The sequence below is a fragment of the Carcharhinus amblyrhynchos genome, chromosome 5, assembly GCF_965287045.1.
Source record: "Carcharhinus amblyrhynchos chromosome 5, sCarAmb.v2.hapA, whole genome shotgun sequence".
Taxonomy (NCBI): Eukaryota; Metazoa; Chordata; class Chondrichthyes; order Carcharhiniformes; family Carcharhinidae; genus Carcharhinus; species Carcharhinus amblyrhynchos.
The window spans coordinates 87315024-87340183 of record NC_137328.1 but is presented as its reverse complement, the minus strand read 5'-3'; the positions used below and the strand labels follow the sequence as shown (position 1 = coordinate 87340183).

Sequence of the window (25160 nt, the reverse complement as noted above, 5' to 3'; positions counted from 1 at the left end):
TATCTGTGATTCAGTGATTTTAATGTTCATTTTTTGGAAGAAAAGTTAGTTCCAGAAGATTCCAAACTGACTACAGTTCATGTTTTAAAAGTTGTGGTTAGGACATGCCTTTACTGGGCATGACAGTTCATTATAATCTGGTTGTGTGGAAGGGAAATGGAAGTAAGTATGTTTGTCAACTTTCAGAAAGAGTTCCTGACAGCTTGGTGCCTGCAGTGTTCCAACCAGATCATGAATATTATCTCCTCTGACCAGTGTTTCACCCGTCACATTTTATATTCTACATTTCTGTTGTGTGTGTAAGACAACCAGACAAAAATTGAAAAAGAGGTTCCAAACGTTTGTGCCATGGTAACTCATACAGACTACTCTGGCATAACTTTTTAATCACATTTGTCAGTTATAGCCATGATAAAATTCCTCAGCTAATTCTGCGGGTGTCCTTTGGGCAACACTTACTAGACCGTTCTGCGTCGACAACTTCTGCTTTCGTTGTGCTGGTATCACAACTCAACATTCATATTCTGCCAAAATGTATATGGATAATTAACATTGGTTAAACCAGACCGGACCTACTGAGATGTTAGTCCTGATAATGCATAATATATAAATAGAAATAATATGGACAGTTCAATTTTATACCCATTGCCTGCTCATTATCTGAAGTTGATTAAATTCCAGACTTCCACTTAACTTCATAGTCCTAAATCCCCCAAAAACCCCTTCCCAAAGTCTTTCATTAAAAAAAGTCCATCCAGATTTTTTTGACTAATTAATTTATTTGTAATGTTGTTGAACATCTCCCCTCTGGAATTGTACTAACTATAATGAGGTTTAAGAATTGAGAAATAAACAGAGGAAGGACTGAGAAAGAGGATGGATCAGGGTGGATGAATTCAATGTCCAAGCAGCTACAGAAACAGAAATAAAGTGAGGGAAATATTGGGTGCATTAAATGAGAGACCAAAAGGTAAAGTAAAAAAATTGACGGTTTTGAAATCTCCCAACAAGAATTCATTATGTGAAAGAATGTGAGATTTTGCACGTTTAACTGTTCTGTTTCCAGATGAGAGAAACTAATTGGCTGTCATTAACAATTCATCACATCATTAATGGCTACTTATGTTATTAATTACAAGACTTAATTTTCTGTGCAGGTTTATATTGAATGTCTTACAGTGCAGAAAGAGGCGATTCAGCCCATTTGAGCTGCACCACCAACAATCCTACCCAGGCCCTATCCCTTTCACTCTATTTATTTACCCTGTTAGTCCCTCTGACACTAAGAGGCAATTGAGCATGGCCAATCAATTTAGCCCACTCATCTTAGTGTGTGGGAGGAAACCGGGGCACCCAGAGGAACTCCAGGCAAATAGGGGGAGAACATGCAATTGGCTGGCAATTTGTGGTGATTTACAAGTCACGGGACATCAGTTCTCCACAAATTGTTGGGAAATTTCCATATGAATGATGGTGTGCATTATTCAGATGCCATTCTTGGTTCAGAGAATTCTGCACCTTGTTATGTTTCTATCATCATGGATTTACATATTCTTAATTTCTCTGCAAATAATTTGCTTCAATAAAAACTTTTGTAATGAAATAATTATATGCATTAAAAATAAATTCACATTGGTGTGAAGCACAACAGCATGATCAATATTTGGTTATTTACTTGACTTGGAGTAAATATATATTCTTATTTTGAATTAATTTGTATTTTATAGGAATTAAGAAAAGCTGAGCTGGTTGGCCAAACTATAGTAATGCCAGCTATTGCAGGAATGGATTTTGTGAAGTCAGAAGGCATTTTAACTTTCCAACCAGGGCAGTCAAGCGTCGCATTGGACCTTATCCTTACTCCAGAGCAGGCATCTTCAAATCCATTGCCCAAGCGATTTCAAGTAGTGCTCTACAATCCAACTGCAGGAACTCAGCTGGATAAGGATTACAGCATAGCAAACATCACAATAGTTACAGATGCCACTTCTCAGTTCCTCTGGGGTTTGGTTGATCAGTTATACCAACCCCTCGATGATGACTTAATAAATCAGATTCTTCAGAAACTGCAAAACAAGCTTAATATTGAAGCTACAGGAGAACAGCTCAGTGCAGTAATAAGCGTGTTTGAAAAGGTAAAGTTTGCAATTCAAGACAAGCATGTATTTCATCTGACTTTGATACCATAGTGCATATACATAAAATTATAAAGAGATTTTAAAAATATCTAGCATTTGCTTATTACAAAGTAAATCTGGGTCGACAATATAACTCAATTTGCTTGCGTTGAAAGTGTAGTAATTATGTTCATTACAGAAATTAGAATAACTTAGAATCATACATATTAATTTTTAGTTTTGAATAATAAGATATAGATGACTGTAACTGAATGACAAATTGAGCAGAAAATAGTTCCACTTGAGTCCACTTACTGAAGATGCCGTGCTAATGTCCAGTGCACTCTGGGGTGGCTGGTGAAATGAAAGGAAATTTACATTGATAAGGCTCAGCTTGAAGCAAATCTTAGTCATTAACCATTAGCCAAATGAGAACTATTTAATTCCTAGTAATATCATGTAACTCATTGTGATTTTCTAGATTGTAGGCATTTTCTGTTTGAAAGAAATTTGTGGCAGATAAATACCCTATTTTCCACTGCTTGGTCCTGGACAACAAGTGCTGTCCTGAGACCATGGATACTTCAGGCATTCTCCACCTGCACTTGCTGAACTGCAAGACCTAGGCCTTTGCACTATGGAACTTCTTTTAGAATTGCCACTTTGCCTAACATACTTGGAACAAGAACTCTGTATCCCAGTGCAGTGGTCCAAAGAGTGGCAACTTACCTGTTATGTGGAAGTGTTTTCAATTTCAAACACAGAAATTTCGATGGCCAGCCTTTAGCATATTCAACTATTGAAAAGGATTTGGGTGTGACTGAAGGTTATGAATCATATGGCTTAGGCAGTTCAATGGGCAGAAAATGTTTCATGAGCGCTGAATGCACCCTTTTTTGAATAAGGATGTCAGCATTTATCTTAAACTCTATAAGCAGCTGGTTTGCCCACATCTGGAGTCTGCATCCACAAGTTTGGAATCCACACTTTCAAAGAGATATACACAGAAAGAATGCAAAGACATGTTGCCAGGGAAATGGAAGGCATGAAGGGAATAGCTTGTGAGCTTAACATTCCAGGATCCAGATGTTTCAGGCAGTATGAAGGGGGATGTAAAAGGATGGGGGAATGGCACTACTGGTTAAGGAGAATATCACAGCTGTACTGTGGGAGGACACCTTGGTGGGCTCATACAGTGAGGCAATATGGGTAGAGCTCAGGAATAAGAAAGATGTAATCACAATGATGGGAGTTTACTATAGGCCACCCAACTGCCAGCGGGAAATAGAGGAACAAATATGTAGGCAGATTTTGGCAAGGTGTAAAAGTAACAGGGTTGTTGTGGTGGGAGATTTTAACTTCCCCTATATTGATTGGCATTCACTTAGTGCTAGGGGCAGGGATGTGGCAGAGTTTGTAAGGAAAATCCAGTATATAGATCGTCCAACTAGGGAAGGGGCCATGCTGGACCTGGTATTGGGGAATAAGCCTGGCCAGGTTTCAGTAGGGGAGCAGTTTGGGAACAGTGACTACAATTCAGTAAGCTTTAAGGTACTGATGGATAAAGATAAGATGCTAAATTGGGGGATGGCTAATTACAACAATATTAGGCAGCAATTGAAGAATGTAGATTGGGGGCAGATGCTTGAGGGCAAATCCTCAGAAAAAGAAAGCATTTGTCAAGGCTCGGAAGCTGGGAACAATGGAGCAAGTGTGGAATATAAGGAAAGTAGAAAGAAACTTAAGTAAGGAGTAAGAGGGCTAAAAGGGGTCATGATAAAGCATTGGCCAGCAGGATTAAGGAAAATCCCAAGGCTTTTTATACAGAGCAAGAGGGTAGCCAGGGAAAGGGTTGGCCCACTCAGGGACAGGGGTGGGAATCTATGCGTGGAGCGAGAGGAAAGGAGTGAGGTATTAAATGAGTACTTTGCATTGATATTCATCAAAGAACTTGCTGAATGATGAGTCTGGGTAAGGGTGTGTTGATAGTTAGAGTCATATTAAGATGAAAAAGGAGGAGGTGTTGGAGTTCTTGAGAAACATTAAGCAGACAAGTCCCCAAGGTCTGATGGGATACATCCCAAAATACTGAGAGAGGCAAGAGAAGAAATTGCTGAGACATTGAGAGAAATCTTTGCATCCTCACTGGCCACAGGGGAGGGCCCATAGGATTGGAAAATAGCCAATGTTGTTCCTTTGCTTAAGAAAGGTAGCAAGAATAATCCAAGTAATTACAGGCTGGTGACCCTTACACCAGTGGTAGGGAAATTATGGGAGAGGATTCTTCAAGACAGAATTTATTCTCATTTGGAAATAAGTGGAGGTGTTATTGAGAGGCAACATGGTTTTCTGAAGGGGAAGTCGTGTCTCACGAGCTTCATTGAGTTTTTTGAGGAAGTGACAAAGATGATTGGTGAGGGTAGGGCAGTGGATGTTGTTTACATGAACTTCAGTAAGGCCTTTGACAAGGTCCCTCATGGCAGAGTGGTGCAGAAGGTGAATTTGCATGGGATCAGAGGTGAGCTGGCAAGGTGGATACAAAATTGGCTCAGTCATAGAAGACAGAGACTAGCAGTGGAAAGCTGTGTTTCTGAATGGAGGGCTTTGACAAATGGTGTTTTTCAGGGATCAGTGCAGCGATCTTTGTTGTTTGTAATATATGTAAATGATTTGGAGGAAAGTGTAACTGATTTGATTAGTAAGTTTGCGGACGACACAAAGGTTGGTAGATTTGCAGATAGCAATGAGGACCATCAGAGGATACAGTAGGATGTAAATCAGTTGGATACTTGGGCAGAGATATGGCAGATGGAGTTTAATCTGGACAAATATGACGTAATTCATTTTGGAAGGTTTAATATAAATAGGAAATATGCAGTAAATGACAGAACCCTTAAGAGTATTGATAGGCAAAGGGATCTGGGTGTACAGGTACACAGGTCACTGAAAGTAGCAATGCAGGTGGAGAAGGTAGTCAAGAAGTCCATTAGCTGGGGCATTAAAAATTGGCAAGTCATGTTGCAGCTTTATAGAATCTTCATTAGGCCGCACTTGGAATATAGTGTTCAATTCTGGTCACCACAGTACCAGAAGGATGTGGAGGCTTTGGAGAGGTTACAGAAAAGATTTACCAGGATGATGCCTGGTATGGAGGGCATTAGCTATGAAGAGAGTTTGGAGAAACTTGATTTGTTTTCACTGGAACAATGGAGATGGAGGGGGCGACTTGATACAATATTATGAGAGACATGGATGGAGTGGATAGTCAGAAGCCTTTTCCAAGGGCGGAAGAGTCAATTACTAGGGGCACAGGTTTAAGGTGCGAGGGACAAGCTTTAAAGGAGATGTACAGGGCAGGTTTTTTACAAAGAGGGTGGTGGGTGCCTGGAACTCGCTGCTGGGTGAGGCAGTGGAAGCAGATACAAAAGTGAGTTTTAAGGGGTGTCTTGACAAATACATGAATAGGATGGAAATGGAGGGATATGGTCCCTGGAAGAGTAGGGGGTTTTAGTTCAGTCGGGCAGCATGGTCAGTGAGGACTTGGAAGGCTGAAGGCCTGTTCCTGTGCTGTAATTTTATTTGTTCTTTGTTCTAAGGGTGCTTAAGAATTCTTGAATTACAATCTTTACAATGTGGGAACTGGTGGACCCCAGGGTCCTTCCATGTGACCATGTCTGCAGTAAGTGCTGGTTACTGGAGGAGCTCCAGCTCAAGGTAGATGAGCTGGCCTCTGAGCTACAGACACTGAGGCTCATCAGGGGGAGAGAGGGTGCCATAGACAATGGGGTGCAAGAGACACCCACCCCCCCTAGACTGGCTAACTCTAAGGGTCAGGAACAGGAGGGGCCTGCTGAGAGGAGGAAGGAGGGTGGGGACCGGAGGAAGGATGGTGGGGACCAAATGCCTTAGCCTCTCAATCTGCATAACAGGTTTGAGGTTCTTGCTTCCAGTGTGGACGAGAACGAGGGCTGTGAGCTTGGTGAGCAAACTGCACACGGTACAGTGATGCAGACACAGGTCATAGGCAAAGAGAAGGTGAAAAGGAACGTAGTAGTAATTGGGGATAGTGGAGTGAAGGGTATTGACACTGTCCTTTGTCACAATGACAAAGTGCACAGAAGGGTGTGTTGTCTGCTTGGTGCTCGGGTCCAGGATGTCGCATCTGGGCTGCAGAGGAACCTGGAGTGGGAGGGTGAGAATCCGGTCGTTGTAGTACATGTGGGTGCCAATGACGTAGGCAAAATGCGAACTGAGGATCTGGGGAGGGAGTATGAGAAGCTGGGAATGGAATTAAAAAGTAGAACCGACAAGGTGGTTATCTCCGGACTACTGCCTGAACCGAGTGCAGACGGGCATAGGGTTGATAAGATTAAGGAAGTGAATGGGTGGCTCAGGGATTGGTGTGGGAGAAATGTGTTTGAATTTATGGGGCATTGGCATCAGTATTGGGGTAGGTGGGACCTGTTCAGTTGGGATGGGCTTGGTCTGAACCGTGCTGGGACCAGAGTCCTGGCTAATCGTGTAAATAGGACTGTAGTTAGGGCTTTAAACTAATTGGGGGGGGGGGGGGGGGGGGGGAGGGTGCGAGGGTAGGTGACATTATGGGGCCTAAAGTAAAGGAGAGGGTGCAGGTGTGGGAGGAGGCCAAGGATGTCCCAATAATAAAAGGAGTAGGGGGCGTGAGTATGGTTGGTGGCGTTCTGGCAAATAGGGTACAGGTGAAGGCTGGGATGAAGGCACTTTATCTGAATGCACGAAACATTAGGAATAAAGTGGATGAGCTGGTGGCGTAGATCAGCACAAATGGATATGATCAGGTGGCCATTACAGAGACGTGGCTGCAAGGTGACAGGGACTGGGAGCTGAATGTCCAAGGGTATCAAGTGTTTAGGAAGGATAGGCAGGAGGAAAAAGGAGGGGGCGTAGCTCTGCTGATTAAGGATAGCATCAGGGTGGTAATAAGGGATGATATAGGGACCAAAGAGCAGAAAGTGGAATCGTTGTGGGTGGAGATTAGGCACAGCAAAGGGAGGAAGACGCTGGTGGGTGTCATTTATAGGCCCCTGAATAATGATCTGGAGGCGGGGCGGGCTGTTAATGCGCAAATAAATGCGGCGTGCAGGAATGGGACGGCGATAATTATGGGGGATTTCAATCTACATATTGATTGGTTGACCCATGTTGGACGCGGTGGGCTTGAGGAGGAGTTCTTGGAATGCTGCCGGGATAGTTTCCTCGAACAATGTGTGTTGGAGCCGACGAGAGAGCGAGCTATCTTGGATCTGGTGTTATGTAATGAGGCGGGTAGAATTAGAGACCTTGCGGTGAAGGATCCTCTTGGAGAGAGTGATCATTGTATGGTGGAGTTTCTGGTGCAGATGGAGGAGGACAAAGTGGGTTCCCAGACATGTGTCCTTTGTTTGAACAGAGGGGACTATGGTAGGATGAGAGAGGAATTGGCGAATGTTGATTGGGGGAGCGCGTTGGAAGGTAGGTCTGCTGAGGAACAGTGGAGGCTCTTTAAGGACATCTTTCTTGGTGCTCAGCAGAAATTTATTCCGATGGTTAAAAAGGATCGTAGGAGGAGAGATAATCAGCCGTGGATAACGAAGGAGGTAAAGGAAAGTGTTAAATTAAAAGCGGATGTGTTTAGAGTAGCTAAGAGTAGTGGGCGAGAAGAGGATTGGGAGAGGTTTAAATGTCAACAAAGAATGACAAAGAAGTTGATAAAGAAGTGTAGGATAAACTATGAAGCTGGGCTAGCACTTAATATAAAAAAGGATAGCAAGAGTTTTTATAAATACATAAAAAGGAAGAGGCTGGCTAGGGTGGACGTTGGACCCTTAGAGGATGAGAGGGGGGACTTAGTGGTAGGGGATGGGGAAATGGCTGAGGCCTTGAATAACATTTTTGTTTTGGTCTTCACGGAGGAGGACGTGAATAATTTGCCGGGTGTTAGCGATGGAAAGATGGTAGGATTGGAGGGCCTGAATGACATTATTGTTACTAGAGAGGCAGTGCTCGACAGACTGGAGGGACTGATTGTGGACAAGTCCCCAGGACCGGATGGAATGCATCCAAGGGTTCTGAAAGAAATGGCGGAGGTGATATGGATGCCTTGGTGATTATTTTCTAAATGTCGCTGGATTCCGGGGAAGTGCCGGAAGATTGGAAAACGGCTAATGTTACGCAGTTGTTTAAGAAGGGTGGCAGGCAAAAGGCGGGGAATTATAGGCCGGTTAGTTTAACGTCTATTGTAGGAAAAATGTTAGAATCCGTGATCAAGGAGAAAATAGCGAGGCATCTTGAGGAGAATTGTTTGGTAGAGCAGACGCAACACGGTTTCGTTAAGGGGAAGTCGTGTCTGACAAATCTATTGGAGTTCTATGAGGATGTGTCTAGGGCGGTGAATAGAGGAGAGCCGGTGGATGTGGTGTTTCTTGATTTTCAGAAGGCGTTTGACAAGGTGCCTCACAAGAGGTTATTACAGAAGGTCAGGGGGCATGGAGTTGGGGGTAGGGTGTTAGCGTGGATAGAGGATTGGCTGTCAAATAGGAGGCAGAGAGTGGGGGTCAATGGGTGCTATTCGGATTGGTGGTTGGTGACTAGCGGAGTGCCCCAGGGTTCGGTGCTGGGGCCTCAGCTATTTACCATTTATATAGATGATCTGGAAGAGGGAACCGAGTGTATGGTGTCGAAATTTGCTGATGATACCAAGATTGGTGGAACGGCAAATTGTGCGGAGGGTGTGGAGAGTCTGCAGAAGGATCCACATAGGCTGAGCGAATGGGCCAGGAACTGGCAAATGGAATTTAATGTTGGCAAATGTGAGGTTGTCCACTTTGGTAGGAATAATGGTAGGAAGGACTATTACTTACGTGGCGAAAAACTGCAGCAGGCGACGGTGCAGAGGGACCTCGGGGTCCTTGTGCATGAGTCGCAAAAACCCAGCCTGCAGGTGCAGCAGGTGGCCAGGAAGGCAAATGGGATGCTGGCCTTCATAGCGAGGGGGATTGAATATAAAAGTAGGGAGGTCTTGCTGCAGCTGTATAGGGCACTGGTGAGGCCGCAGCTGGAGTACTGTGTGCAGTTTTGGTCGCCGCACTTACGCAAGGATATTTTGGCCTTGGAGGGAGTGCAGAGGAGGTTTACTAGGCTGATGCCGGAGTTGAGGGGGTTGAGCTATGAGGAGAGGCTGAATAAACTAGGCTTGTACTCGTTAGAGTTTAGAAGAATGAGGGGAGATCTCATTGAGACATATAAGATGTTGAATGGGATGGATAGGATAGAGGTGGAGAGGCTCTTCCCGCTCAGGAAGGACAGTAGGACTAGAGGGCACAGCCTCAAGATAAAGGGGGGGCGGTTTAGAACGGAGTTGAGGAGGAACTTCTTCACTCAAAGGGTGGTGAATCTCTGGAATTCTCTGCCTGTTGAAGTGGTGGAGGCTGCCTCGCTCAATATTTTTAAGACGCGGGTTGATAGGTTTTTGATAGGCAAGGGGATTAAGGGTTATGGGGAGAGGGCGGGAATGTGGAACTGAGCCACGACGGATCAGCCATGATCTTATTGAATGGCGAGGCAGGCTCGAAGGGCTAGATGGCCTACTCCTGCTCCTATTTCTTATGTTCTTATGTTCTTATCTTTAGCAAGGAGAAGACTGATCTTTGATTTGGTTGAATTTTATAACTTGATACATGGCCTTACTAGCTTCTAGCCTGACAAGTTGTTGAGTCACAATTACAGTATTTTTCTTGATCATCATTATAAATAGCAGAAATTTGATTCACGCCTTGGTATTCGCAATTTCTTTTCACATAGAATTATTGATACTTGAAAAGCTTTGTCTGCTTTTGTTGTGAATGCTGAAACTGTAGTGGCTGATATGTTTCAGCTGTTCACACCGACGGGATTTTCCCATTCTGCTGCAGTGAACGGAGATTTAGCTGGACACCAAATTCTCCCATTTCGCTTCAGCAGGACTGTGGCATGGACAGCTGTTAAATTCATGCCCAGTGACTTTTAGAAGCATTCTCAGTAACACTGTGTGATTTTTATGTGTGTATTGTCTGATGTTGTTGTTGTTCTTGTTTTTACTACCATGCTTATGTGCTTTGCACTCTATGACAATAAAGATAAATAAATAAGATCCTGTCCAACAATACTTTTTTTCAGTTACAACTTTGTTACCTTGAGAATGAATTTAATGGGCTAATTTGTTCATGATCCAATAGGTGATACAAGAGGGAGAGAAGACGCCAATCAGTGACACCACTAGAGAACTACTTTATAATATTCTTTGCGCACTGCTCGACCCCACGCGCAAGGACACTAAAGGATTCAGTCAGCTGGCTGAAGTGACCGAGACATTTGCTTTCTCACTGCTCACTGATGTAGAGTGTGGATCACCTGGTCAGAGGTAAAATTATTGAAGCTTATTGAGGTTGTACAGAATTAGTGAATAAAGCAGCAACGATTATTTACACCCATCCAGGGATTGAAAATAATGCTTTGAGTGCTGAATATATTAGTAGCTTTCGGTGAATGACAACAAAGGAAACGTATCATAAACCAGGCCCAGAGATATTGAGGACTTGTAAGTAGCTTTTTAGTTCAAAGCATTCTTTGAATAAATGGAGAAAGAATGTAACCCTATTTTCCATCTTGAAGTAGGAATATCATGCCAGGGCCACAGCTAAGTACAAACATATTCTGATTTCAAGCTGTGACAGACCAGGCATTGTGTTGACAGTAAAATGTTGTCAGTGGAAAATGGGGATGATTATTGGGACCATGAAAACTGGAAAATTAGCAACACATTCAGCTATCTTCCTATTTGCTTATAGCAATGAATTGAATCCTTTTATCTTCTTTTGGTTTTGGTTTACAAACAGACTCAAATCTCCACAAAAAATGAAGTAGCCATTTTCTACAGGACTTTGCTTTTTTTTAATAAATCATTTGACTAAAACGCAAAGTATTTTTCTTAATTTAACAGGAGTACAGTGCAGAAAATGATTTAGCATGGGAGTGACAAAAAACTTCAGCATTTTGATTTAAAGATCCATACTTTATCAATAGTAATTTTAGAATGCTTAGAGGTTGAATTTAAATTTGGTGGAAGCGCAAAGGGTGTGGTAGCAGATTGCCATTAAACACCCACTCAATCTTCCTTCCTTTTGAAGGTATTTTGAATTATTATGCTGAACCCATTTTGTGCCTCTGCTGAAATTGAAATTTCCTCTAAAATCTTTGTAAAAGTAGTTATGTAAAATTTTAAGCAGAAATTGTGAAATTGTGACAACTTTAAACCTTACAACCTTCATTGAACCTCATTATTGCTTTCTTCCTCAGAATAAACGTGCTCTTAAAAGTTGCAAAAAGACCCAATTTTGGCACACCTCTTAACAAAAGAGACTTTTTTTATTTTAAAAGATTGAATTGGAATTGGGACAATATTGACTTCATGATGAAATTGGATTGGCACCGCATCCAAACAAAAACTTCATTAAGTTCCCTAGAAATCATAATTTAACCATTGTGCAATCCTCCTTGTTGATAACTGTTAGGGAGAAAAATACAGTTATTTGGCTGTAGTGTACTTCACTCTCTCACTCTCAAGAAAATCAGATGAAGATTCTTGGACTTTCAGGCACCAGGTGGGATTTTATGGCTCATTCTGAAAATTCCTGCCTAAGGTCAATGGCTATTTCTGTAGTCCACTTGTCACCTGCTCCAATTCCATGGCAGGGTGGTAGAATTCCAGTGAATGCCTTCAATACGAACCATAGTACAGACTGACCCCAGTGCCGCAACTAGTGGTTCACCAGCCTCAATCCAAGAATCAAATAGTCATTTATAGTTGCGATCCAGTTACAAGAAATCAGCATAAATCAATCAATTGCAACATTTTCTGTTCAAAACTCTTCTCCACGGCTTCATTTTTTTTTTCCTGTCGCAAGACAAACTCTGCTATAGGATTCCCATTACAACCAGCTTACATTCATTCGTACGAAAGAAGTAAAAGCAATTAATACAATTTACAATGATCTATTGGCTTACCACACCAGAGGCACTCTCAGAATTTTCCAACTGTCTAGAACTATGTTTCAGTCCCCAGGTCAGGTGCGCAGTGTGGGAGACATCGTGACTCAGCAAACCCAATCTTTAAAAATATGTGCCCCCAATTCAGATTTTCAGTTGAGGAGAGGTGCTGTAAATGGGTGTTGGGGTAAGTGACCCTGGAATAAGTGTGGAGGCTACCAGGTGCAGGATCAGGCTGCGTACAAGGTCTGCCTCAGTGATCCAGCACTGTGTTTAAATAAAAAAAAGAAACAAAAAAAATCCCTCCAGCCCCACATACACACTCCCTTATGCCCCATCCATCCCAAACCAACCCATACCACCACCCCTTCCAGCTCCCAGATCCCCTCAAAACCCATACTAAACCATCCTTCACTATTGCTGGGTCAAAATCCTGGAGCTACCAGCACTGTGCATGTACCTACACCACATGGACTGCAGGAAGGCAACTCAACACACCCTTCTCAAGGGCAATCAGGGCTGGTCAATAAACACTGGCCCCTCCAGCAATGCCCACATCCCATAAATGAAGGAAAAAATCCCCCTCTACCAACTACCACCCTCCCCCCACCCTATGGCCCGTCACACCCCATACCATTCTATCACCGTCATGGTACTCCATACCCTTCATTTGAACTTATTACCAACTCATGCCAACCTATGCTCTCCCTACCCACCATCTTTTGTCCCTACCGCCGCCATAACAACTCACCTGGTATATTTTGACACTTCCTGGACAGTTCCTTAACAGCAAATTGTCCCTTGACAGCTTTACAGTTCCAATAGGCAGAATTTTATGCTCCCTATAAGGTGGATTCTGAGGCGGAGGGAGCATTCTTCTGGAGATCCTCCCAAACCCAGATGCAATTTCACGCTTGAGTAGTCAGAGCTGTGGGCAGGAAACCCACCAGGGAAACCATCTGTTCACCTATTAAGACCCTTAATGGCCACTTAAGAGCCTTTCGTACCCAGCCTCAACTTTTAGGCTAGCAGGTGAGGGGTAGGATGGGAGAGGGATAATAAAACCTTTCCCGAGTTTTGGTGGGAAGATGGGATGGTGCCTGAAAAGGACCCCTCAGAGTTGGGGGCACACACTGCTTCCCTCACCCCCCCATCACCCCCTGAGCATTTCTATACCTTCCCTCCCCAGGACTTATCATTTCGAAAGTCCTGGGACTTAGTTCCAGGCACAGCACTGCAGTACCACTTGTGGCAACTGCAGTACTGTGCCTGGCCAGGTTGAAGAGCCGTCCACCAATTAATTTGACTGACGGCTCTCACTGGAAATAATAATGGAAATACCACCCACTGCCAATCAACGCATCGGTGGCTGCACAGCAAGTGCCAACTCGCAGGATAGTGAGTGCCAATTACTCACCATCCTTAAAATCCTATCCAATGAGCTTGTCTGTAAAATGTGTATAATCATGTTTAGTTCTGACAATTGCAAAGGGTGCCTTAATTCTTCCAAAAGCATCCTAGGACCTGGTCCAAAGTGGTATTTTACCTCTCTAAAAGCCTGACTACCCAACAAATCCACCAATTTCATGTGTCCTCTTACCTGGTCTAATCTATACATTCCAGGATTCACACAGCTGGAATTCACACAGTGAAAAATCCTGCCCCAGCTCCAGTCCTGCCCCTATGAAGGCAGGAAATACCAGATTCAGGGCAAATTTTCAGCCATTTCTGGGATTTTTGCCAAAGCAGAGAGATTCTCTACTGTGACAAAAATTTGGATTTTCAAGTTGCACAAGTGAAAACCAGCCTGAAGATTTAACTTGTTTGTTTATTTGTTGCTAGGGAAGAGAAGCAGATGGTCATATTTCTTCATTGCTATTACTCAAAGTACTCATTATAGAAATAATGACAAACGGCTAAAACATTTCCAGTAAAGGTTTCAAAGCGCCAATTAGCAAAAAAGTGAAGATTCCCTTTGGGATGGCTTGATCATATTAGAAATTCAGAGTGAAATGGCAGTTTAGCTGGTTTCAAACAACAAGATTTCAGTCTCAAATTTGATACAGATCAACAGACCAGAATGTTTATTTTATCCGCCCTAGCATGGCAGGATCTCCTGTGAGCTGTGCAATCTGACTTCCTTATTAAAAGCCGCTAGGCACAATTTTACCAGCTCATCCCACCAGTCAATCAGTGAGGCAAGCCAGTAAGGTATCATGAGAGGGATCATGCCTGGCTTCTCACCTGTCATGATGTTATCGGTGCTGATTTACCAACAAAATCACCTTCAGGCCCAGAAAGGGTGCAAAGTCAATTTAAATATGCAAGATATGCTTAGCACGTCATTAGTGAGGCACGGACTATCATATGGATTCCACAATAGAGACCAGATGTGATGGCCTTGCTGGTGGGACCAGAGGCGAAAGAAGCCCTCAGGCGGCTGGGAACCAGGCCGGGCAGTACCTTTTGGGCAGTGACAGTGCCCAACAAGCATGATAGTGCCCAACATGCACCCAGGGACAGTGTCAAGGGGATAGGGTCTGAAAAGGGGTGGAATCATGACAGGGGAGGCAACGAGGAGGGGGATCTCTGTAGGGGAGGGTCAGAGAAGGGGAGAAATCTACAGAGGGGTTTGATCCCGGGGTGATGATCGCACGGGTTGGGGGAACTCAGTAGGCACCATGATCAGGCGTGGGGAGAAGTCTGCTAGGGTGGCGATTGGTATGGGGGTGATATCCGGGGGTGTGAGGGTCACAGGCAAGTGGGAGGCAGAGACCAAACCAGGGAGTGATTGGCAGTGGGTCCTGATATCAGGGACGGGGGAGGGGGGAGGGTGGTGAAGTGGTGGTGGGTGTCAGGAGATCTCCCAATACGCTGGGAGATCAGGGCACCTGCGCAATGGTGCCTGAAGAACTTTGCAGCTGGCTTTACAGACAAGCTTCAACTCCCCCAACCGCATCAGGTCTTTTTGTTAACTAAGTGCCATGCGATTGCGGCTGTGAGCTCACCCAGAAATTCCGTCCTGTTTTCACACTCAGAATTGTTTTTGTAAAATTCCGCCCATTTCCTTAACACTTTTTCAATGCTTCACATTAGAATATCTAAGTACACGCAAACCCTTTGTGTGTTAATTTGCTTAAATTTGCTTGAGAAAACAGTGCCTACAATTTATTTATATAGGGATTCAAATGCTGTGCTGTGCTAGTCAATGATGATCTGTTACCATCAAGTTGAAAGCTTGATCTATCACCAAAGTTGGGGCAGACAAGCAGATTTTTTTTCCCATGATTTTACAAGGAGAATGGGAAAAGTCAGAGCAATGGGGCACTAGAAATAAATAAACATGCAGAGCTATGGGAGAGGGGGAATGGGACTGATTGGATTGATCCACAAAGAGTTGGCATGAACTCAGTGGGCTGAATGGTTTCCAGCAATGCTGTACTGTACATAACACCATGACTTTATGACATGTGGAAACTACTCTCCTATTTGTGGCCAAAATTATTAAGGAAGAGCACATATTTTAAGAAAAGGATAAGAAACCAAACAAGGGAAATTGGACTGAACTGAGGAGAAACACTGATGAAGGACGGTATGGTTGATCACTGCAAAGGCTGCACAGAGGTCAGGCAGGGATAATACATTATGTTAACAGTCACAGACTGTGAACATGATGTATGGAGACAAGATTGTTTTGGCAGATAAGGCAAAGGAAATCCAAAGAGCTTCTACAAATACATAAAGGGCAAAAGAGTAACAAGGGAGAGAGTGATACCTCTTAAGGATCAACAAGTTCATCTATGTCGGGATCCACAAGAGATGGGTGAAATTCTAAATGAATATTTCTCATCAGTATTCACTGTTGAGAGAAGCATGGATGATAGGGAACTTGGGGAAATAAATAGTGATGTCTTGAGGAGTATGCATATTACAGAGAAGAAGGTGCTGGAAGTCTTAAAGCGCATCAAAGTAGGTAAATCCCCAGGATCTGATGAAGTGTATCCCAGGACATTGTGCAAGACTAGGGACGAAATTGCAGGTTCCCTTGCCGAGATATTTGAATTATTGATAGTCACGGGTGAGATGCCTAAAGATTGGAGGGTGGCAAATGTTGTGCCTTTGTTAAAGAAGGGCTGCAGAGAAAAGCCTGCGAACTACAGGCCAGTGAGCCCTTACACCTTTTAGTGGGTAAGTTGTTAGAAAGTGTTTTGAGGGATCTACAGACACTTAGAGATATGAGAATTGATTAGCACAGTCAGCATGGCTTGTGAGTGGAAAATCATGTCTCACAAATTTGACTGAGTTTTTTTGAAGGCATAACCAAGAAGGTAGATGAAGGCAGTGCAGTTGATGTTGTCTACATGGACTTCAGCAAGGCCTTTGACAAGGTACCACATGGTAGGTTGTTGCATAAGGTTAAATCTCATGCAATCCAGGGTGAGGTAGCCAAATGGATATAAAATTGGCTTGAGGACAGAAGACAGGGTGGTTGTAAAGGCTGTTTTTCAAACTGGAGGCCTGTGACCAGTGGTATGCCTCAAGGATTGGTGCTGGGTCTACTGTTATTTGTCATTTATATCAACAATTTGATTGGGAATTTAGTAGGCATGGTTAGTAAGTTTGCAGATGACACCAAGATTGGCGGCATAGTGGGCAGTGAAGAAGGTTATCTAGGATTGCATTGGATCTTGATCAATTGGGCCATTGGGCTGACGAATGGCAAATGGAGTTTAATTTGGATAAATGCGAGGTGATGCGAGGTTTTGGAAGATTGAACCAAAGCAGGATTTTCTCAGTTACTGGTCGGGCATTGGGGAGAGTTGCAGAACAAAGAGATCTAGGGGTACAAGTTCATAGCTTCTTGGAAGTGGAGTCACAGGTGGACAGAGTGGTGAAGAAGGCATTCACCATGCTTGGTTTCATTGTTCAGAACATTGAACACAGGAGTTAAGATGTCTTGTTGAAGTGTACAAGATATTGGTAAGGCCACACTTGGAATACTGTGTACAGTTCTGATCACCCTATTATTGAAAAGATATTAGTAAACTAGAAAGATAACAGAAAAGATTTACAAGGATGCTACTGGAGCTTGATGGTTTGAGTTATAAGAAGAGGCTGGAGAGACTGGATAGACTGAGACTTTTTTCTCTGTAGTGTAGGAGGCTTAGGGGTGATCTTATAGAGATCTATAAAATAATGAGGGGCATAGATCAGCTAGATAGTCCATACCTTTTCCGAAAGGTAGGGAAGTCTAAAACTAGAGGGCATAGATTTAATGTGAGAGGGGAGAGATACAAAATAGTCCAGGGGGCATTTTTTTCACACAGAGGGTGGTGAGTGTCTGGAATAAGCTGCCAGAGGTAGTAGTAAAGGCTGGTACAATATTTTCTTTAAAAAATGTTTAGACAGTTACATTGGTAAGAGGGATATGGGCCAAACGCAGGCAATTGGGACTAGCTTAGGGGTTAAAAAAGGAGGTGGCATGGACAATTTGGGCCAAATGGCCTGTTTCCATGCTGTAAACCTCTATGACTCTGTGAGATGTCATTTGCCACTTTGATTCGTGTTGTTTCAGTGATGTGACACGGATGACAAACTAATTGGAAGAGTCCGACGTGGTGTAACAGGATAGAAGTTTACATAGTGGAAATTGGGTTCACATTGCAGCCTCTAAAGTAAAACAGTAAATATTATGTAACTGAGGTCATGATCTGATTAATTTTAGTTCAAGATGTTCAGCAAATATTAGTACAACTCTTGCTGCTATGCTGAGTACACCATTCTTTGTCAAGTTTGGGAATAGTAACTATTCAGTACCTGATCGAACATACATCGATACCACTTGTTACACTGAGTCTTAATTCTATATCTGGACATGTAACCATTTTCTATGAGCTACAGTTTCAAATATCATTTTCAAAGGTTCAGTGGTAATTGCATGGAAATTCATTTGTCAGAGAATCACAGAATGGATACAAGACAAAAAGGGCCATTTGGCCCATCATGTCAGTGCTGGCTCTCAGAAGAAGCAATTTATCTTGTGTCATTTCCCAACCTTCTCCCCTTAGTCCTGCTTATTTTTCCTTTTCAGACAATAACCCAGTTGCTTTTTACATGCCACACTCACAGGCAGTACATTCCAGCTCCCAACCATTCGCTGCGTGAAATCAGCACCATTGCTTCTTTTGCTGATTACCTTAAAACTGTGTCCACTTTCCCCTATCTGTTTAGACCCCACATGATCTTGAATACCTCTGTGAAGTCTCCTCTCAATTCTGTCTGCTCCAATGAAAACAGTGCCAACTTCTCCAATCTATCTGTACCTGAAGTTCCTCATTCCTGGAAACATTTTTGTGAATCTTCTCTTCACTCCCTCTATTGCCTTTGCATCTTTCCTAACGTGTGGCATCCAGGACTGCACATAAGTTAAACATAACCTCGTTGCTTTTTTACTCTATTCCCCTATTATGAAAACTCAAGATACTCTTTGCTTCATTAAAACATAGAGACATAGAAACTAGAAGCAGGAGAAGGCCATTCAAGCCTGCTCCACCATTCATTATGATCATGGTTGATCATCAAATTCAATATTTTGATCCCCCACTTGTAGAAACATGAACCATGCTCTCAATCTGTCCTGCCACCTTCAGTGACTTATGCACATATATAGGCAGATCCCTCTGCTCTTTTACTCCCTTTAGAATTCTATCTTTATTTTCCATGGCCTGTTTCAAACAAAATTAATCATTTTACACTTCCCTGCATTAAATTTTATCTGCCACTTGTCTGTCTCTTCCATCAATTTGTCTAAGTCATCTTGAACTTCTGCTGTGTACTTCTTTTGTTGTTGTTGCATGACTATTTAATGGGTCCTTGCAATTTGTGCTGGTGCAGTGTTTCCAGTCATATGTTACTGAATAAGCTTGGTGTGCTACTGCCTAAGTTAAGGACCTAATTTTAATGTTCAGACACGTGGGCAGAGGAGTAGTCCAAGAAGGAGAAAATCTGGAAGAATGTGAAGTGTATCTTTCAGTGTTTCTTTTAAAACGCCGGCTGAATTGATATATAATTTCCAGGTTTCCTGACCGATGAGTGTCAGGAGGCCCAATAATAATCTGCATGTCTTGGTCAATTTCCCTTTCGTCTCTTCCTTCCCTTCAGTTGTTTTTTTTTCCAAAAATATACTTTATTCATAAAAATCTCGAATAAACTATTGCAAATGTACAGGGCTTTGAGCTGCTGTGTTTTTGCCTTGCTTTCACTGGCAGGTTCCAGGTGGCCGGGGAAGCCATAGATACAACCCAAGTTCAGTTGCATATGCTTTAATATTGCTCTAACTGGACAATAAGTATTGAAAGTGACAGCCCACACCCTGAGGGGATTGCACACAAGCAGCCTAATGCACTGAAGTGAAATGCAGAAGTCATTCAGTCACTTTTCTGATGCACTCACATTTTTTCAGGATTTCAACAAACATCTAAACATGTGCTCACCCATATTTAAATTTCTCCTGTGTTTCTAACACTTGTGGTTATGCATGGAGTATTCAAATACTGGCACAAGGTTGCCTTTACACTTGATCAGTGAGATGCTGCCTCCTCCATATTTATATCCTTCTGCCAAAAAGATGTACTTCAAATTAAAATGTACCTTCAATCTTTATCTTTCGTGGAATCAGACACATTCCAATTTTGTATAGCAAGTTGCACAAGGTTCTAAAACATGAATGTCATTTTGAATGAAACACATTTCTGTTGTCTAGCTAATGCAACCTGTAGGAAACCTAATAAACATGTAAATGCTGTGCCTATTTATGCACCCTGTAACCATTACAACTTCCTCAGTGCTGAATTCACTCGTTGTCAATCCCACCCTTAATTTCTGGTCAGGAACAATGAGGAGGGATTTGCTGTTTAAACAGGCCCTCAGACAGAGTAAAGAGAAAAATTATGGGAATTTGGGGAGTGAAGACGTCAAAGAGTGAAGAGTGCTGGAGCTACCAGTGTTAGAGGACTCAGCATAGGTTAAATGCTGAATTGTTAAGCAGGCTGCTTTTGGATACCTGTTTCATACCCACAGCAAAGCCTATCCATTCAAGTGAGGTCTGGTTTTGAAATTAGCTTGAGCCTCAGGTCGGCTTAGACTGCTCTGTGTAATACTAGCTACAGAGATCAAATTTCTTGCCCAAAGTATTGAAATCATCTCAAAATTTGGTAGGTGAAAGCCTCATTATAATAATTAAACAAAACTAATCTGTTCTTCTGAGAATGGATTATTTGCCAATCCCTCTTATCAAGCCACCTCCATTAAATACAGATGTGGTTGCTTTGGATTTGGGCTTAAAGTTTATTATACTTTCACGTGCTAAGTGACTCATTTTGGAAGTTAAAGCTCCTCTCAGTATTTCTGGATCACAGTTTAATTTAGTCACTTATATTTAGAAATGATTTTGTTTAAAATATAAATATTTAGGGAGTGGTTGAGTGACCGTAGTTCACATGTTCAGTTCGGAACCATCACAAGGTCTTTGAACCTCAGACAGGAAAAAAACTTTGAAATCTCATTTATCAATAGCAAAGCTTTTACAGAAAATACTGTAGTTATTTACTTGGAACTTAATTAGTCGAGTAAAATTCAGTAGTTATAAAATAGCATAAAATATTGCTTTTATTTGATTCTGATTGTAGCTGGACCAGCCGCCATTATTTTCCCCACAATTGTCATCATGCCTGTTCTATAATGTGTTATTTGTGTAATATAATACAGTCCACGAGAAGGATTGGCCTAGCAAATTCTTCCTTAACAATCGCGCCTACCATGACATCGGAGAACTGGCGGGGAACCTCTATAAGTTCTGTTGGAGAGGCCCGATGGAATCAAATGCCCTTCATGCATTTAAGTAGCTACTGATGGGCTTGTCTCGCTATTAAGGTCTCCAGAGGCCAGCGTCCCACCTGCTAAGAGCTGCCAGTCACTCAGTGGCAGCAGCTCATCAGTGCTGCCAGTGGGAGCTGTGGCTGCTGGTTGGCACTGCACCCACCAGATGCCTAGAATCATTGTGGGCCTCTGGTCCAAAGGTGAGTGAGGGCAGGAACGAATTTGGAGGCAAGGGCAGAAAGGGCTCCTCAGCCATCCCCCCACCAAGGCCCTCATCCTGGGAGGTTGCATTGGCAGAGCTAACAGAGTTTGTTGGGCGACTATGTGAAAGCACAGGAAAGTGGCCCCTATTTTATTCTTGACCCATAAACAAGCTGTGATGGGCTCAGGGATAATGGGTGTCATGGCTTCGTAACAGAGCCTAATTGACATCCTCTTCTTTCCTCTCTCTCCTTCCTTCCCTCCGTGCCATCAATGTGGACCGAGATACCACATCAGAATTTTCAGCTCTCCCACTTAGTTTTCCTGCTGCTGGGAGACTGATGTTGGACCTTTCCCATGATGAAGTGGGCTTGACCAACATGTTTCCCTCTGCAAAGTTCTGCCTTAACTTTTGTCCGATGTTCCAGTTCAGTGAACTCTCCAAGCTGCTTTAACTTAGTGGACTTATATTAACTTTGCTCGTCAGTTTCTCGGACTCAGGATAAAAATTTGTACCATCTTCTTTCATATGATGACAAAAAGATGATCTAAGATTGAACTGGGGAAAAATGAGCATTGGTCCAAACTGATCACATTAACTACATTTATTTTTTGGTTTATCTGAGATATTTATCCTAAGGTTTGGAATTATCACCAGCAAACTTATTGTAACTTCTATTTTCCTAATTTTACAGGGGCAAAACAATTCTTGATACCTGCCAGTACCTCACTATTAAATCATATCACTGGTATCCCCAACAAATCAATGGACACAAGTTTGAAGGGAAGAATGGTGATTCTCTGCAAGTTCCTGAACGGCTGCTGGAAGTATCTCCTACATCCTCGCTTGCCACGGGAGATGAAAGCTGTCGACGTCTGCAATTCACAGAGTACAGCAGCCAACAATGGTTTCAAACCAGTGTAAAAGGAATTGCACTCAACAATAAAGTAGGACAAATGTTCTCTAAAAATGCTTCTTTAAAAATAGTTACACATAAAATTATTGATGACTCAGAATGAGATGAACAGATTGAAATAATGGAATTGAAGTTGGTCTTTGGTGGTATCAAATATGGCATAATTTCTTTTTTCATTGACTTCTGTTGAACAGAGCAATCTTAGTTTTCTTCTGGTCTAGAAAGGATGTGCAGTCTGTGACATAAATAGTTTTCCAGTCATACTTGAATGTCAGACACTCCCAGTCTCGTCCATGGTTGGGATTTGCACATGCCACTGCAGTGCTGAGTGCCAAATTCTCCATTCTCACTGGCAGTGGGACGGGAATGGGCGAGGTCAGAGAATTCCACCTGAGATCTTTGTTTCTCATTGAATTCCACTTGCATTTGTTCACCTGAACAAGGGTGAAAAATGATAAAATTCTATAAATAATTGGTTATATTAATAATTTTCAGATAAAGACGGTTTTGAAGACAATTTCACGAATAACCGAAACAGCACTTGGTGACAGTTTCTGAATGATTGTCATTGGTGTTAAAAGGCTTTTATTTCATTGTTAAACTGATATTACTTTCACTTGAGTTCACATGAGCATTACTCAGTGGTGCACCTTTTTACCTGGACTGAATTTTACCAGGCTTCTAGGGGCAGGCTGGGAAGCAGTGAGAAACATCAAATGGCAAGGGAACGCAGGTAATGTTGTTATTCTCCTGCCACTATGGCATTTTAACAGTGGCAAACAGCCCACAAATCAAAGGCCAATTGAGTCAATTCAGTGACCTTTTAAAGGCCTCTTCCTGCTGATGCTGGTATTTTACAACTCTGGCAGCCTCCCCATACCCTTGGGAGAGATTTCTCCTAATCAAGCACTCTGTGGCCAACAGAGGGGAGAGCCCTTCCCATTGGCATTGGCTGCCTCAAGACAACTCCACTTCAGTTATCACTGATGTCCCCGCACTTTCCCTACTTAACTGGGCACAGCACCCCCAAACCCCAGTCACTCCTTTGGTTCTACTCCCAAGACATCCACTCTGCTGGTGCAGTCCCAGCAATGACCACCACTATTGGGATCCGCTGCTGAGCAGCTGGCATTCCAATTGGCCACCAGCACTTGGAGGTGGGTTCATGTCCTTCAAAGGGACAGGAATCCCAGCAGCAACAAATTAGTTGCTGAAAAATGCACCCGGGGGGTCATGTCTCCTGCCGCAGTGACAAAATTACAGTCCATCTATCATTATGTGGTGTCATATTAGATAAGAAGTTACATCTACGAAGTGATTTGATCTTGGTTAAGTAAAAAGAATGGTTAAGGCTGTTTCAAATAATGTTGTTGTTATTATAATCCTAGTCTCTTCTGATTCCTGCTGCATCCTAGATATTTTCAGCAAGCATAAAGGATCGTGGTTCACGGCCTCTTGTGGACAGCAATGAAATAATCTATCAAATTCACACTCCAGACAGTCGCATTGTTCCACACAAATCTGCGTGTCTTCTGTGGAACCAAGCAGCTGAAAGGTGCAATTATGAAATAATTGACTGTGCATGTCATTTAACAACTGCATTCTTGTAATTAAATGCAAAAAATAGTGGAATAAATATGTAGCTGCTATATTCCACTTCAGAAAAAAAGAATGGTTTCAGTCATTTTCCTATAAATATCAATCTGCATATGTCAAAAGGATCATAAATTAGGTGGGGACTTGGTCATGCTGAGTTCCATCCTTCCATTGAACTTTTTGGAATAGTGTGAGAGGCAAAAACCAAAAATTGCCATCAGTATCAAGGGGTCTGTGTCAAAGACCCTGAATGTTGAAGGTCTGGATCCTCAATGCATCCCCCAAGGACCTAAGTAAGACTGATTTCTTAATATATATAGAAACTCTACAGTGCAGAAAGAGGCCATCTGGCCCATCAAGTCTGCATGGACAACAATCCCACCCAAGCCCAGGGTGGAGGAGTCAATTACTAGAGGATGAAGGTTAAAGGTGCAAGGGACAAGGTTTAATGGATACGTACGAGGCAAGTTTTTTACACAGACTGATGGGTGCCTGGAACTCGCTGCCAGGGGAGTTAGTGGAAGCAGATATGATAGTAACTTTGAAGGATCATCTTGACAAATACACGAATAGGAAGGGAATAGAGGGATATGGTCCCCAGAAGGGCAAGGGGTTTTAGTTCAGATGGGCAGCATGGTCAGTGCAGGTTTGGAGGGCAGAAGGGCCAGTTCCTGTGCTGTAATTTTCTTTGTTCTTTGAAATGCAGGATGCACTACATATCTTTATAGCCCTGTCTCCAACTCCTGCTAACTTCAAGTTGGTCTCTAACTTGATGCATGTGACTACTCAGTTTATTTTTGCAGGTGCTGTTGTGAAAGTGAAGAGAATTAGAAACATATAGATGCCCGATTTCTACACTGAATGGCATAGTTCTGCTTGCATGTTACTAGCAGAATGCCTTGTCCTCCAAAAACACTTGTCAAAAAATCAAAATGTGCATCCATAACTTTTTCCATCCATCAAACATAATAGATAGAGGATAACATGATGCCTGTCATATGATTTAATGAAATTCACTCATGATGGGAAAGGCTGTGGAGAGATTTTAATTCCACCCCCGTCCCTTTCCCCCCGCCACCTTGCAATGTCTTTCATCTTCCCTCCCTCCTGTTTGTTGGTTTGACCCCTCTCCTGTACTGGAATATCTCCCAGTTACTGCATACCATCCCCAGGAATCCCTTCTCCTGCTGCCTCTCCCATCCTGGCTGACATTGACAGGCTGACTGAATGTTGGGCAGGAAGCAGATTTTAAAAATAAATGATATTGAAACTCTATCACTAAATTTGCAGGACCTGCACACTCCTGACAATTCTAGATTTCTCCCCTGCACTGGTCCATCCACACAGTTAATTCATCCTATTTATCCCAATGCCCATGTCATTCACCTGGGAAAATTGATATCAGTAGCAG

At 42.7% G+C, this 25160-nt stretch overlaps 1 protein-coding gene across 6 annotated transcripts in view; it reads left to right on the top strand.

Moving 5' to 3' along the window:
- Positions 1-25160, top strand: part of adgrv1 (adhesion G protein-coupled receptor V1) — a 524573-nt gene that overhangs the window by 300468 nt on the left and 198945 nt on the right. For all 6 annotated transcript variants that reach the window (XR_013886686.1, XM_080189140.1, XM_080189139.1 and 3 more), the window contains 4 exons: positions 1728-2135; positions 10349-10533; positions 21932-22184; positions 23569-23708. Coding sequence is in view for 5 of the 6 variants with exons in the window: in XM_080189140.1 (XP_080045266.1) it covers positions 1728-2135; positions 10349-10533; positions 21932-22184; positions 23569-23708 (986 nt within the window). In the remaining variant the exon portion in view is untranslated. The remainder of the gene's footprint in view (positions 1-1727; positions 2136-10348; positions 10534-21931; positions 22185-23568; positions 23709-25160) is intronic.